This window comes from Gopherus flavomarginatus, chromosome 6 (assembly GCF_025201925.1).
Source record: "Gopherus flavomarginatus isolate rGopFla2 chromosome 6, rGopFla2.mat.asm, whole genome shotgun sequence".
NCBI classification, from domain to species: Eukaryota; Metazoa; Chordata; order Testudines; family Testudinidae; genus Gopherus; species Gopherus flavomarginatus.
In genome coordinates, this window is record NC_066622.1 from 110,520,762 (window position 1) to 110,535,133 (window position 14,372).

The 14,372-nt window shown below is 39.3% G+C and overlaps 1 protein-coding gene across 1 annotated transcript in view; it reads right to left on the reverse strand.

Annotated features, from left to right (window-relative positions):
* The window catches only part of ADGRA1 (adhesion G protein-coupled receptor A1), a 454,050-nt gene that overhangs the window by 180,652 nt on the left and 259,026 nt on the right, over nucleotides 1–14,372 (reverse strand). Inside the window, exon 12 of the mRNA XM_050959295.1 lies at nucleotides 10,390–10,605. Coding sequence (XP_050815252.1) covers nucleotides 10,390–10,605 — 216 coding nt within the window. The remainder of the gene's footprint in view (nucleotides 1–10,389; nucleotides 10,606–14,372) is intronic.

A 14,372-nucleotide genomic window follows, 5' to 3' on the forward strand; every position in this document is an offset into this window, starting at 1 on the left:
GCTGTTCTCACAAGATCTGAACTCCAAATGCTGGAATATCACATCTTGTGATAGCTTGATAGCAACCAATGCAGCCAGAGCAAGAAAGAGAATCAGCCCTAGTTATGAGTTTTTAGGACAAGGGCCAACATATAAGAAGGATCAGAAGTCTGAAATTCTGGCAGTATATAATGAAGGATGATTGATGTTCTTCAATCTCAAGTATTGTGGAAAAAAAAATCTAAACCAACTTTCCTTTTCTTGAACACACACACACACACACACACACACACACACACACACACACACACACACACACACACTCTCCAGTATTTTCCCCTAAGCCTGAAGTCACACTAAAATACTTTATTATTATTGATCTGGTATAATCAAATTGTATTGATTTTCTCTCTCTTCCGTAGTAAGAGGTTTGATGACAATAATGGTCTAAAGCTCTGTGTGAACACGTAGGGGGGAACTTCCATGGTGCCTACTTGCAATACATTTCACTCTCACTATTAGATACTCCCTTTCTTTTATTCACTCTCCATTGGATGCTGGACTTACTGCCTTGACTTACTTTATGGAAAACATCTTAAAGTTGAAATGAAAATTAAATTGAAAATCTGTGAATGAGACAGGAATGAAGAGCGGGCTTTAGGACATCTTGAGAACATTACAAGTTATTCTTCCCAGAAGGGTCTTGCTGACAGTGGAATCAGAACTGGATGCTGAAATGTATTAAAAATTGTTTCCTAAACTTCTGTGAATGACTATTCTCTCTCTCTCTCTGGTGCTGTTTTTGTAATTTAGTTTTACATTCTTTGTTCTTATATAATTCGTTTTATTTTACCCGTTTAACTCTGTATTCAGTACATTATGCCCAGTTTGGTTTTCCTCCTTCCTGAAGGCTGCAACTGAATGACCTATTCACAGCAAAGTATTTAATAATTTTTCCATATTTTTCTGTTAATGAAAATAGAAATAACAGGCGCCAAATGTTAGTAGTTTATTATTCAAATGGCAATATATTTCACCCTACATCAGTAAATTGTTTTCAAACTACTTATTGTGGCTACTGCTTGAGTATTTACTACTCTTTTATTGTGTAATTGGTCATCTACAATATGTGGGTTTTGTTTATGCTCCCTGAATTGGATGACTAAATATCTCAAATAAATGATATGATGGTTATATATTTCCAGGACAAAATTGTGTATATATTTCTCTTTCCTCAGCAGCAAAGAATCCTGTGGCACCTTATAGACTAACAGACGTTTTGGAGCATGAGCTTTCGTGGGTGAATACCCACTTCCTCAGATGCATGCTCCAAAACGTCTGTTAGTCTATAAGGTGCCACAGGATTCTTTGCTGCTTTTACAGATCCAGACTAACATGGCTTCTCTCTGATACTTGTCTCTTTCCTCAAACATTTTTGAGGACAACAATAGTTAGTACTTATGTTGGTGGAAAGCAAATAACAGGGATTAGTAAGATTACTGTTGTAGTGATTTTGCGGCTTTTGCTCCTCCTCCCCCACCCATATTCACCCAGCTCTAATTAAGGAAATGCTAAAAGAAAAATTAAAAATAAAAAGTAGTCTTTGAAACTGAGACCAACCGCCTCCCATCACTGCTACTGATGGGCCTGATTCTCCATTTTCTTGCACCTTGCGTAGTCATTTACAACTGTACAATCACTATTGTCTAGGTTTGCATGGGTATTAATTTTTTTTTGCAGTGCGGTATCAGCATGGATCAGATAGCTGGAATTCTCCACCTCATTTTATTGTGAGAGAAAAAAATATATAACAGGAGAAATATAGCTATTCAACTGTTTAAAAACAAATTAAAAAGAGAACTGTTTAACTTACCAGTGACAGAGAAAAGCCAGTCTATGGAAAACTCTCACATCTCAGAATTAAGTTAAGGAATATACTTTGATGCTGCAAACTCACATCTTATATTTAAGCTCTGACTAATTGTTTTAGTCAAGTAATAAACCCATGAAAATATAATAGAAACTGCCACTCAGCCTCATCTATAAACAGCAACAATGTGCTGATATAATATTTATAAATTCACATACACATTTCACATGATAGGCAATGATCCACTTAATGAAATCACCTCTTTCAAAATATCTCATATATTCCAAAATTGCTTTGCATGCTAAATAAGTAAAGCTTTCTTTTCAATTTCCATCTTCCTCCTTTGTGTACATTCAGTACTGAGGGTTTCCCCTCAGTACTGCATATGGGTCTGAAAGCTAGCTTTGGGTTACCCTATAGCAGCATGGTAACAGAAGAAATGTTCTTAGACCCAGAGGAAAATAACTACTTAATTTCATACTTTCTCCTATTGACTAAGAGCTGGAGGTACAGATGAAACTTCAGACTAAAGCAAGGAAATGCAATCTGAAGAAAGGGTTTTGGTGGAGAGGCAAGGGAGAAATAGAAAAGGAGTCACTGGTGAAGGTCTTTAGTAACTGTAATGATGGCTGCCCAGTGCTCATGAGGGTGCACTGTCTGCACCATCCATAAGAACAGAGCTAATTGCTCCTCCCAAACACATTCTAGTGCCAATGTCCCACATTCCTCTCTGCCCCTTTCTGGATGATTTAATTATCAGGAGAGGAAGGGGTAAGCACTCCCATTTTCATAGGTAACCCCTTCCGCACACAGGGAGAGGAGACTCTTTTTGTGTCTTCCCCACCCCAACACAAGGACCACTCACAATCGGGTCCAGCAGTAATTTAAATTCTCTATGTTCCAAGGGCACATTTGTTTTTATACTCCTCTTGATTTGCAGAGCTTAATATTTCTACATTTTCTAGATATAAAAGTGTGATGTAGAAGTACTATAAAATTTAACGAGCTGAAAGAGATTGACTTGCATCTTGTTTCAAATTACATTGCAAACTCTTCTACACTGCGATCGTTTGTCTACTGCCTAGCACCATGGGACCCCCAAAACATTTGAGGCCTTTGGATGCTATGACAATAAAAATTGATAATAATGAGGATGATGATGATAATAACAAGAATTAACAATAAGATGGAAGTGGAATCTTTTTTCTGCCTGTGCCTGATACAAATGTATCAGATCAAACTTACAATCTTCTCTCAGGTAAATACCTTACTGACTTCAGTGTGGGTTTTGCCTGAATAAGGACTAAAGTCTGCAGGATTTGTCCCACTGTATCCATTTTACAAATGGAAGGGAAAAGTGTGTGTCTGAGCATTACTTTGTATGATTGCTATTAGAAGAAATGCATCAACTTCTTATAGAAACAGCTTATGTGATCAGTCTGAGGGTACATCCAGACTACCCGCCATATCGGTGGGTAGCAATCGATTTATTGGGGATCGATATATCGTGTCTCGTCTAGACATGATATATCGATCCCCGAACGCGCTCCCTGTCGACTCCGGAACTCCACCAGAGCAAGCAGTGGTAGCGGAGTTGACGAGGGAGCCACGGCCATCGATCCCGTGCCATGAGGATGGGAGGTAAACCAAAATAAGATACGTCAACTTCAGCTATGGTATTCCCATAGCTGAACTTGCGCATCTTACATCAACAACCCCCCCCTCCCCCTCCGGTGTAGACCAGGCCTGAGAATAAATTTCAAAACAGTTTAAAAAAGGTTCTGCTTGAGACATGGAAACATTCTCACTTAACAAACACAGATTAAGAAAATGTGTCACCACTACATAATTGCCTTTACTATGTTTAGTGTTGTTGTAGCCATGTAGGTTCCAGAATCTTGGAGAGAGACATGGTGGGTGAGGTAATATCTTTTACTGGACCAACCTCTGTTGGAGAGAGAGACAAGGTTTCATAGAGCTCTTCTTCAAAGATATTTCCTCATCCACCTTGTTTCTTTACTATATTTAGTATAGCTAAAAGAGAAGAAAAGATAGCTTACAATGTTTCAAGCTAAAGCAGGCTTAGTTTCATTCTATTTTATTTTATTAAATTGAGAATGAAGGATGCTTACATGTACCTTTTCCAGTTCTAATATATCTTTTTTTGAGATGGGGCAATGAAAACTGCATGCAGTATTCAAGGTGTGAGAATACCATGGATTTATATATAGGCAATATGATTTTTTTCCGTCTCATTATCTATCCCTTTCTTAATGATTCCCAACATTCTGTTTGCTTTTTTGCCTCTGCATATTGAGTGGATGTTTTCAGAGAACTATCCACAATGACTCCAAGATCTCTTTCTTGAGTAGTAACAGCTAATTTAGACCCCATCATTTTATATGTATAGTTGGGATGATGTCAAGTATCAGGAGGTAACCATGTTAGTCTGTATCCACAAAAACAACAAAGAGTCCGGTGGCACCTTAAAGTGAGGTTTTTTTATCCACGAAAGCTTATATCCAAATAAATCTGCTAGTCTTTAAGGTACTGCCAGACTCCTTGTTACTTTAGTTAGGATGATGTTTTCTAATGTGCATTACTTTGCACTTATCAACATTGAATTTCATCTGCCATTTTGTTGCCCAGTCACCCAGTTTTGTGAGATCCCTTTGTAACCCTTCACGGTCTGCTCTGGACCTAACTATCTTGAGTAGTTTTGTACCATCTGCAAATTTTGCCACCTCACTGTTCACCCCCTTTCCCAGATCATTTACAAAGATGTTGAACAGCATGGGCCCCAGCACAGATCCTTGGGGGACCTTGCAATTTATTTCTATTCACCGTGAAGTCTGACCATTTATTATTACCCTGTGTTCCTTAACTTTTAACCAGTTACTGATCCATGAAAGGGCCTTCCCTCTTATCCTATGACTGTTTAGTTTGTTTAAGAGCCTTTGCTTAAGAGCTATGGAAGTCCAAGTACACTGTATCAACTGTATGACCCTTTCCCACATGCTTGTTGACTCCCTCAAAGAGTTTTAGTAGATTGGTGAGGCACGATTTCCCTTTACAAAAGCTGTGTTGACTCTTCCCCAACATATTCTGTTCATCTAGGTGTCTGACAATTCTGTTCTTTACTATAATTTCAGCCAATTTGCCTGGTAAAGAAGTCAGATTTACTGGCCTTTAATCGCTGGGATCACCTCTAGAGCCTTTTTAAAAAATCGGTGTTACATTAGCTATATTCCACCCATCTGCTATGGATGGTGATTTAAGTAACAGCTTACATACCAAAGTTAGTAGTTCTGCAATTTCATATATGAGTTTCTTCAGAACTCTTGGGACTAACATCTGGTCCTGGTGACTTATTACTGTTTAATTTATCAATTTGTTCCAAAACCTCCTCTATTGACACATCAATCTGAGACAATTCAGATTTTTCACCTAAAAATAATGGCTCAGGTGTGGGAATCTCCCTCACATCCTCTGAGGTGAAGACTGATGCAAAGAATTTCATGTTGCTTCTCTGCAATGGCTTTGAGTGCTCCTTTAGCATCTTAATCACCCAGTGGCCCCATTGACTGTTTAGAAGGCTTCTGGCTCCTGAGGTATTTACAAAAAAAATTGCTGTTAGTTTTTGTGTCTTTTGCTATCTGGTCTTCAAATTCTTTTTTGGATTGCCTAATTACACTTTTACACTTGACTTTCCAGGGTTTATGCCCTTTTCTGTTTTCTGCAGTAGGATTTGACTTCCAGTTGTCAAAGGATGAATTTTTGCACCTAATTGTATCTTTTAAGCCATTGTTTAGCCATGGTGGCATTATTTTTTTCCTATTACAGTTTTTTTTATTTGGGGAATTCATTTAGTTTGAGCCTCTATTATGGTGTTTTAAAATAGTTTCTATACAGCTTGCAGTCATTTCACTTTTGTGGCTCTTCCATTTAATTTCTGTTTAATTAGCTTCCTCATTTTTTCATAGTTCCCCTTTCTAAAGTTATATGCTACTTTGGTAGGTTTCTTTGTTATTTAAGGATGTTAAATTTAATTACATTACGGTTGCTATTACCAAGTGGTTCAGCTATATTTACCACTTGGACCAGATTCTGTGAATTACTTTGGACTAAATCAAGAATTGCCTCTCCTCTTGTGGGTTTCAGGACTAGCTGCTTCAAGAACAGTCATTAATGGTGTCTAGAAAGTTTATCTCTGTATCCCATCCTGAGGTGTACTCAGCCAACATGGGGATAGCTATAATTCCCCATTATTTTGCATTTTCTGGTTTTGTAACCTCTTTAATCTCCCGGAACATTTCACAATCACTGTCACCATCCTTGTCAGATGGTTGGGAGTGGACTCCTGATGCTATATTCATTATTTAAGCATAGAATGTCTATCCCCAGAAATTCCATGGAACTGTTTGAGTCATTTAAGATGTTTATTATATTGGACTCTGCTTTCTTTCACATATAGTGCCACGCTCACATTAGCATGACCTACTCTCTCATTCCTATATATTTTGTTCCTTGGTATTATTGTGTCCTATTAATTACCATCATTCCACCAAGTTTCTGTGATGCCTATTACATCAATATTTAATACCGGGCACTTAAGTTCACCCATCTTAGTATTTAGATTTCTAGCATTTGTATACAAGCACTTATATAATTTGCCAATATTTTGTTGTCTGCCTTTGTGTGATGTAATTAAAGGGGACTCTTTCATTTGACTGTGTCTCTTCATTTCCTACCAGCACTTTATCAACTTCTATCCTTTCCTCTTTACTGGGATATAGAATATCCCCTTTAATAGGTCCTCCCCTGAAGAATGCATCTGTCTGAACCCCGTGCTTCACATCATCTTTCCCCCAGCCCTTAGTCATATAAAAGTATCCATGCATGGGGCCCTGAAGCCACACAGATCCTTTTGCCTAAAATAGTATTATTACTAAATTTTATGAAGAGATTTATGCATTTAAAAAAATATTTGCTTTCAATGTTCATTTTTTCAGATGAATTTTCTCTTGGTTTACTGATATTATTGAATAGATTTAATCTCTGTTCAATGTTCTGTAAAATCACAGATGACTTACTGCTACATTAAGATACTACTGCGTAAGGTATAAATAAAACAATAAAAGAACAGGAAGAATGTGATACTGAAATAACCTCTTGAGATGTCAAACCAAAATATGTAGGAGAGATTAGAGAAAAAATAAAAGAAAAAGGTTAATCTTTTAAAGAATAATGAAACCTTGTATAGAATAATGTCCTTTTTCCTTTGGAAACTTGATGCCATTTAAAATCGTTCATGTGTTTGACTATCCAAATCTTCCTTATTCTACACCTGTGCCTGTAAACACTTAAGCACTCATATACTTTACTGAAATAAGTCAGTACTACTAAAATTACACAAGTGTGTTTGAAACATCGCACTGAAGGATCACATTGTCACATAGCAGCGTGGTGGGGGCCGAGTACCTTTGCACCAGGGCCAGACCCTGTGCCTCATACTGTATGCATTTTAGTTTGCTCTTCACTACATAATTAAGTTAGTTACGATGATTCAAACCCTACTTAGTGATACAATTTACAAATTTAGCATAACTGCTACAGAATGTATTGCACATGATCAATTTGCACTTTTCAAAGGCTCATAACTTGGTCAAATCAAAACCAATGCACACTACAATACTTACTGGCACTTTCTCCTCAATGAGGGCTATTTCTATGCCAAGTTTTAAGACTCAACCATTTTACATGTATCATTAGATCTGTTTTGATTTGATTTTTTAATATTGCTAGAATTTGTTTTCGATAATAATAAAAGGAAAGTATTATCTCCTCCACTTCCCTTGTATTCAAAAACCAGGTTTATTAAATCTTTCTAAACCAGTTCACCTTTGAACAGTCACAAAGCCTGGAAAATTTCCACCTGAAAGGTGAAAGTTTTCAGTCATCATAATTTTTTAGAAATGGGTTAGAATGGAAAGCATAATTTAACCTTACCTACTATACAGAGATCACTTCTGTTCTCAGTATAAGAAGAACATAAGAACGGTCATGCTGGGTCAGACCAAAGGTCCATCTAGCACAAACATTCAGTAAAGAGATACTTGCCTCATGCTCAGCTATAATCTTTAAGTTTACCAATGCATAGGTTAAAGCAGGGGTTCTCAAACTGGGGATTGGGACCCCTCTGGGGGTCACAAGGTTATTACATGGGGGGTTATGAGCTGTCAGCCTCCACCCTAAACCCCGCTTTGCCTCCAGCATTTATAATAGTGTTAAATATATACAAATATTTTTAATTGATAAGGGGGGGGGGGTCACACTCAGAGGCTTGCTATGTGAAAGGGGTCACCAGTACAAAAGTTTGAGAACCACCGGGTTAAAGGGAAACTGTCAAATTTAATAGGGCCAAAATTTAACCTACTTTATTATTTTTATATCTGTTTACAGAGTCTCTGCAATTTTTGTAAAACAAATGCTTCAGTGCTCTTTTCCTCTCAGAAGGAATGATAGATTCCAGCAGCTCAGCACTCATGTGAAAAATACTTTTCACATGTGTTGGAAGGGAGAAATGTGTGTAAGGAAATGGTTTCATTTTCAAGGAGTTATTATAAATAAAGTGAAAAGAAAAATGAAGTATAAAGTTATGAAAAATAACTTGACAGTCTCCTTTGCAAGCCTTAGTTTGGTATCAAATTTAGCAGTACGTTCCTGATAAAACCTTACATTTGGTTATAATTATAGAACAATGGGGTTCTAAAGAGCATTATGAAATACTCTATTGCACCTGCAGTTTCAAATATATTTTTATCCACTGAAACTAGATATGAAAACACAAATCTGGATGGAAATTCTGACTTGGCTGCTTTCTATAAACATGGCAAAATATGTAAGAAAAGATTATAATGACTCTTTACGCAGTGATGCACTGCCAACTTTTTATAAAAAGGGGCTTCAACCAAAATGTTCTGCCTTAGCCTGTGATAAATATTGCATGCCTGGCATGTGTGTGTGTGTGTGTTACAGACATGAAGGATGAGGGGCTGGGGAATCTATTCATTTTTCTATTTAAACCAAAATGCTTAATCATAATCAAAGAATGAGACATCGCTTGGCAAACACACTTCTATGAACTGCATTTACTGGAAATGTTTATACTTTGTTCCTGAAAAATATACAAAGTACATTAATAGATTTATATATTTTAGAGCCAGAAGGGACCATTATAATTGTCTTGTCTGACCTTCTGCATAAGATTGGCCAAAGATCCATGTATTATATATATGCTATAACTGTGCGAGAGAGAGAGAGAGTGCACAGTGTTCAGCTTGTGTTGTTTGAAGTGTGTGTATATAGCTATACTCATAGATTGTTTTGTAGGAAGGCGCAGAAATATTAGTCCCTAGAGATCTTTCTTTTTTTTCCTTTTTAATGTAATCCTTGACATTAGATTCTACCTTGTGGATTCCAAGGACTAAAAAGTTGCTCTTCAGAAGCATCTTTGTAAGTCATCCTAGGTATAGATTGTATTCATCCCTCCCTGGATGCTGCTAAACTATCAAAGGGAGGAAAGCTACCCAATCCATCCTTCAGTTTGGTGACAGAATTTTTACAAGGTTCTCCCAAGAGCTCCCTCCAGCACATCATTGCCATTACCTAAGTTACACAGAGGTTCAAAAGACAGAACTAGGAAAATAACTGCAATCAAAGTATTCTCAGAGTTCAGTAAGCTTGCAGTATTATCCAGAACAGTATCATTTTGGAGTACTCAGCATTTCAAGGAATAAGCCTATTAAAATGAGATGCTGTTGAAAGATAACTAAAATTCCACCCTAGTTCACTTAAATTTAATAACACGCTCAATCAAATGCAAAATTTCCATTTCTCGCTAGATAAAAATTTAATTGTTCCACTTCATTATTTGATAATAATACTGCATTCTATTAGGAGGCTTATTTATAAATGTTTTCCTTAGGATGTTCCAGAACTCCAAGGTAATGCTCTTCTTTTATATCAAGTTTTCGCGATAAGAACCGTAAAACAATTCAGTGGAAGTAAAGACAATTTTTCTGAAAATGTCACTATCCATGCAAGCTTAACTCATCTGAGAGATCCTGACTAAACTAAGTATTTCCCATTGACTTCAATGGGATTGCTCACATATGTAGAAGTTTGTTGGATCAAACCCCTAGATTGTAATAGCAAAATATATACTCATTCCTGTTTATATGTTGAATTTTTACATCAAGCACGGAAACACTTATGCAATATCTGTAAAACAGAACACTGGTATTGGAAGTAAAATATGTATTATAATCACACTTGAAGTTAAATATTTAAGACCAGTAACAAGTTACAATTACTTTTCTTATTTATCAATTTATATTAAATAAATATATGAGCTTTTAATCTTGTAATCAGTTTGAGTCCTGCAGTGGTAAAGTAGTAATCTGCTTTGAATACAAGATACAAATGAAATATATATAGAGAGATCGAGTCAGTTGTACACAACTGTTTATACCACTTACTTTGGTAGAAAAATTCATGAAAGAACCACTGAGACTGCCATCGTTGCACTTCAAATTCAAATGTTGGTCTGGGTGATAATCTGCTTCCCAGCTCCCCACATCATGGATCAGTGACCTGTCTGAATTTTCAGATATTTTCTGGAAGGCAGTGCAAGTCATTCCTATGAAGCTAGATGGCTTGATCATAAAGGCCTCCAGAGCAATATTAAGGGAAATCTGTCAAAACACATTGAGAAACTGGTATTTTGCTAAGATACTTTAAAAGGAATCAATCCTCAATACAAAATATGCATTTTGTATACACTGTATATATGTATATGAAATGTGATAATAAACACATGGAAAGGTAAATTGATCAAAGAAGAAAAAATTAATTTCTGTAACAGTTCAGTGGCTCTGCTTGCACCTTTATTATGAATACAATAACAGAAGAAAAAACATCATATAAATGTACAAAAAGCCTGATGCTCCTTTCCTGTATACCAATTTTACAATAGTGTAGCTACCAACATCAGTGGGGTTAATCCAGATTTATAGCAGTGTAAATGCAAGGGGAATAGAGCACCTATTAGTAGTAGTAAATATGTTAAATAGAATCCAAGATTGTGTTCAGTTCCTCCTAACACAGATAATATAAATGGGGCAAGATCTTCAAGCCTGGCCATTTGGCAACTGGCACTGTTCAGGTTGCTTTGCTGTTCTCTGATTGCTAATCCACCAAGCACCAGCCAAGTCCAAAGTAGTAACACAGAGTAGTCTGAGCATTGTTCTAAGCTACACAGGATCCAGCAGCCCATAAAGTTCTTCTCTGGCAGCCAGAAATTGCTGGAGGGCACGTCTCTCGCCATGCCTGCTTTTCTTAGCTACTGCCTCTACATCAGGACCTAAACATTCTCCTATGGCATCAGTTATTGGTCAGTAACTCTGAAGTCAACTCCCACCCACTATGACTGGCTGAGACAACATCATTTCAATAAAATGCCTAATACAGAAAATATGAAACATCCATACATATTAAATCTGATTTGTATAAAATCTTGCATGTATATATAGTAGAGCTAAGGACAGTGACAAGCTTTTGTTTGCAGTGAAGTTACTATTGACTGTCCTTATGTTTCTGTTCCACTCAGGAAACAATTAGAGAACTCAGGGATGTTTAAGATACTTTCCCTATTAAAGCATATCCATGCTATGCTGTGCAGCAATAAAAGCTTAATAAAAGTTAACATGGCCATTAAGACACAGGCCTGGAAAACATGGGAAAATATTGTCATTGATGCAACCAGGCCGGCGCTATCATTTAGGCTGCCTAGGCAATCGCCTAGTGCGCCAGAATAATTGGTGGGCACGGTTTTGCCAGAGGGGGCGGCAGGCAGCTCCGGTGGAGCTGCCGCAGTGGTGCCTGTAGAGGGTCCGGTGCTCCGCGGTTCCGGTGGAGCTGCCGCAGTCATGCCTGCAGACGGTCGGCTCCAGTGAACTGCCCGCAGGCACCACTGCGGCAGCTCCACTGGAGCCACGGAGCACTGGACCCTCCGCAGGCAACACTGCGGCAGCTCCACCGGAGTCGCAGGACCAGCGCGCGGGGCGGCGAAATTGCTGTCCACCTAGGGCACTCAAACCCCTAGTGCCGGTCCTGGATGCAACTTTCCTCTCAAGTGCTGTTTTTGCACTTTCCATGTTCGGTTCACACTATCAAAAATGGGTACATATGCATACTATAACTTCCATAGGTCAATCTAGATCTGAAGTCATACAGGGCTGATTAGTGGATTCACATTTGCTGAGTGCTGTCCATGGAAGAGCACAGACTTGACTAGTCCTAGAGAGACGGTGTTTTATGTTTCATTATGCAAAGTGGTAATTAATGATGATGGGAAATTTTAACAGCAGCACAGCTCAGAAGTATAGCATGTTTTCTACCCCTAGATTTTTGTCAATCAGGTATATTTCCTGCTGTAAGAACACAGTTTTAATGCTTATGTGTAGTGTAACAAACATGCACATGGCACTTTATACATTCTTTTCATTTGTGGGGATGAGGTTGTCAGGGAAATTTTGCTCCTTGATTTGGAAAAGGAAGGGATTCTAGAGTTTATTAGGCTCTGAGCATTGTAGGATATTCTTCAGCACCTTAGGCAATAGTGTTCCACAATATGGCCTGATCTACACTACGTGTTTATACCGATTTTAGCAGCGTTAAACCAATTTAACGCTGCACCCGTCCACACAACGAGGCCCTTTATAGCGATATAAAGGGCTCTTTAAACCAGTTTCTGTACTCCTCCCCGACGAGAGGAGTAGCGCTGAAATCGGTATTACCATATCGGATTAGGGTTAGTGTGGCCGCAAATCGATGGTATTGGCCTCCAGGAGCTATCCCACAGCGCACCACTGTGGGATAGCTGGAGTCCACTGTGGACCATTCTGGAAAGCAATCCAAACTCGGATGCACTGGCCAGGTAGACAGGAAAAGCCCCACAAACTTTTGAATTTCATTTCCTGTTTGCCCAGTGTGGAGCTCTGATCAGCACAGGTGGCAATGCAGTCCCAAATCCAATAAGAGCTCCAGAATGGACTGTACAGGAGATACTGGATCTGATCGCTATATGGGGAGCCAAATCTGTTCTATCAGAGCTCCATTACACAAGACGAAATGCCAAAGCATTTGAAAAAAATCTCCAGGCTATGATACAGAGTCCACAGCACAGTGCTGTGTGACAAGCATAATGGAAAGCCAAAGAATCAAATGGATGCTCATGGAGTAAGGGAGGGGGGGTCTGAGGACTCCAGCTATCCCACAGTCCTCGAAAAGTATTTGCATTCTTGGCTGAACTCCCAATGCCTGTAGGGTCAAACACATTGTCCAGGGTGGTTCAGGGTATATCTCGTCAATTTACTCCCCCTCCACCCGCCATGAAATAAAAGGGAAAAAATGGTTTCTTTTTTTTCAATTTCACCGTATGTCTACTGCATGCTGCTGATAGACACGGTGCTGGGGCACTGAACAGCAGCATCCTCTCTCCTCCCTTCCCCAGTGGTAGACGGTACAGTGCAGTAGGACTGGTGGCCGTCCTCGTCATCAGCCCGTGAGTGCTCCTGGCTGGCCTCAGGTAAGGTCAGCCGGGGGTGCCTGGGAAAAATTAGGAATGACTCCTGGTTATTCCCAGCAGATGGTACAGAATGGCTGGTAACCGTCCTCATCATAGCAACTGCGGGCTGAACTCCATCAGCCCCCCATCTTTCATGTCTAAAGAAAAAATTCTGTACTGCCTGGATTATCATAGCAGCGGGATGCTGGGCTCCTCTCCCCCCACCGTTTAATGTCCTGCCTGGACTAACATAGCAGCTGGAGGCTGCCTCCCCCTCATTTTATCTCACTAAAAACTCAGTGTTTCTTATTCCTGCATTCTTTATTACTTCATCACACAAATGGGGGGACCCTGCAACGGTAGCCCAGAAGGGTTGTGGGGGAGGAGGGAAGCAAGGGGTGGGGTTGTTGCCAGGGCACCCCCTAGAATGGCATGCAGCTCATCATTTCTGTGGGATCTGACACGGAGCGGCTGTGCTCTCTGGTTCTCTGATACACTAGTTCTCTAGTACACTTGCCCCATATTCTAGGCAGGACTGACTCTATTTTTAGATACAACATAAAGGAGGGAATGACCCGGGGGGGTCATTCCCATTTTTGTCTTTGCGCCCCTGGCCGACCTCAGCGAAGGTCAGCCAGGAGCACCCATGACAGCAGCAGATGGTACAGAATGACTGATAACCGTCATCTCATCACCAATTTACAATGGCACAACAGACGGTACAAAACGACTGGTAATCATCTCTGCTACCTTGCAAAGGCAAATGAATGCTGCTGCGTAGCGCTGCAGTACCACCTCTGTCAGTGGTATCCAGTACACACACAGTGACAGTGACAAAAGGCAAAACGGGCTCCATGGTTGCCATGCTATGGCGTCTGCCAGGGCAATCCAGGG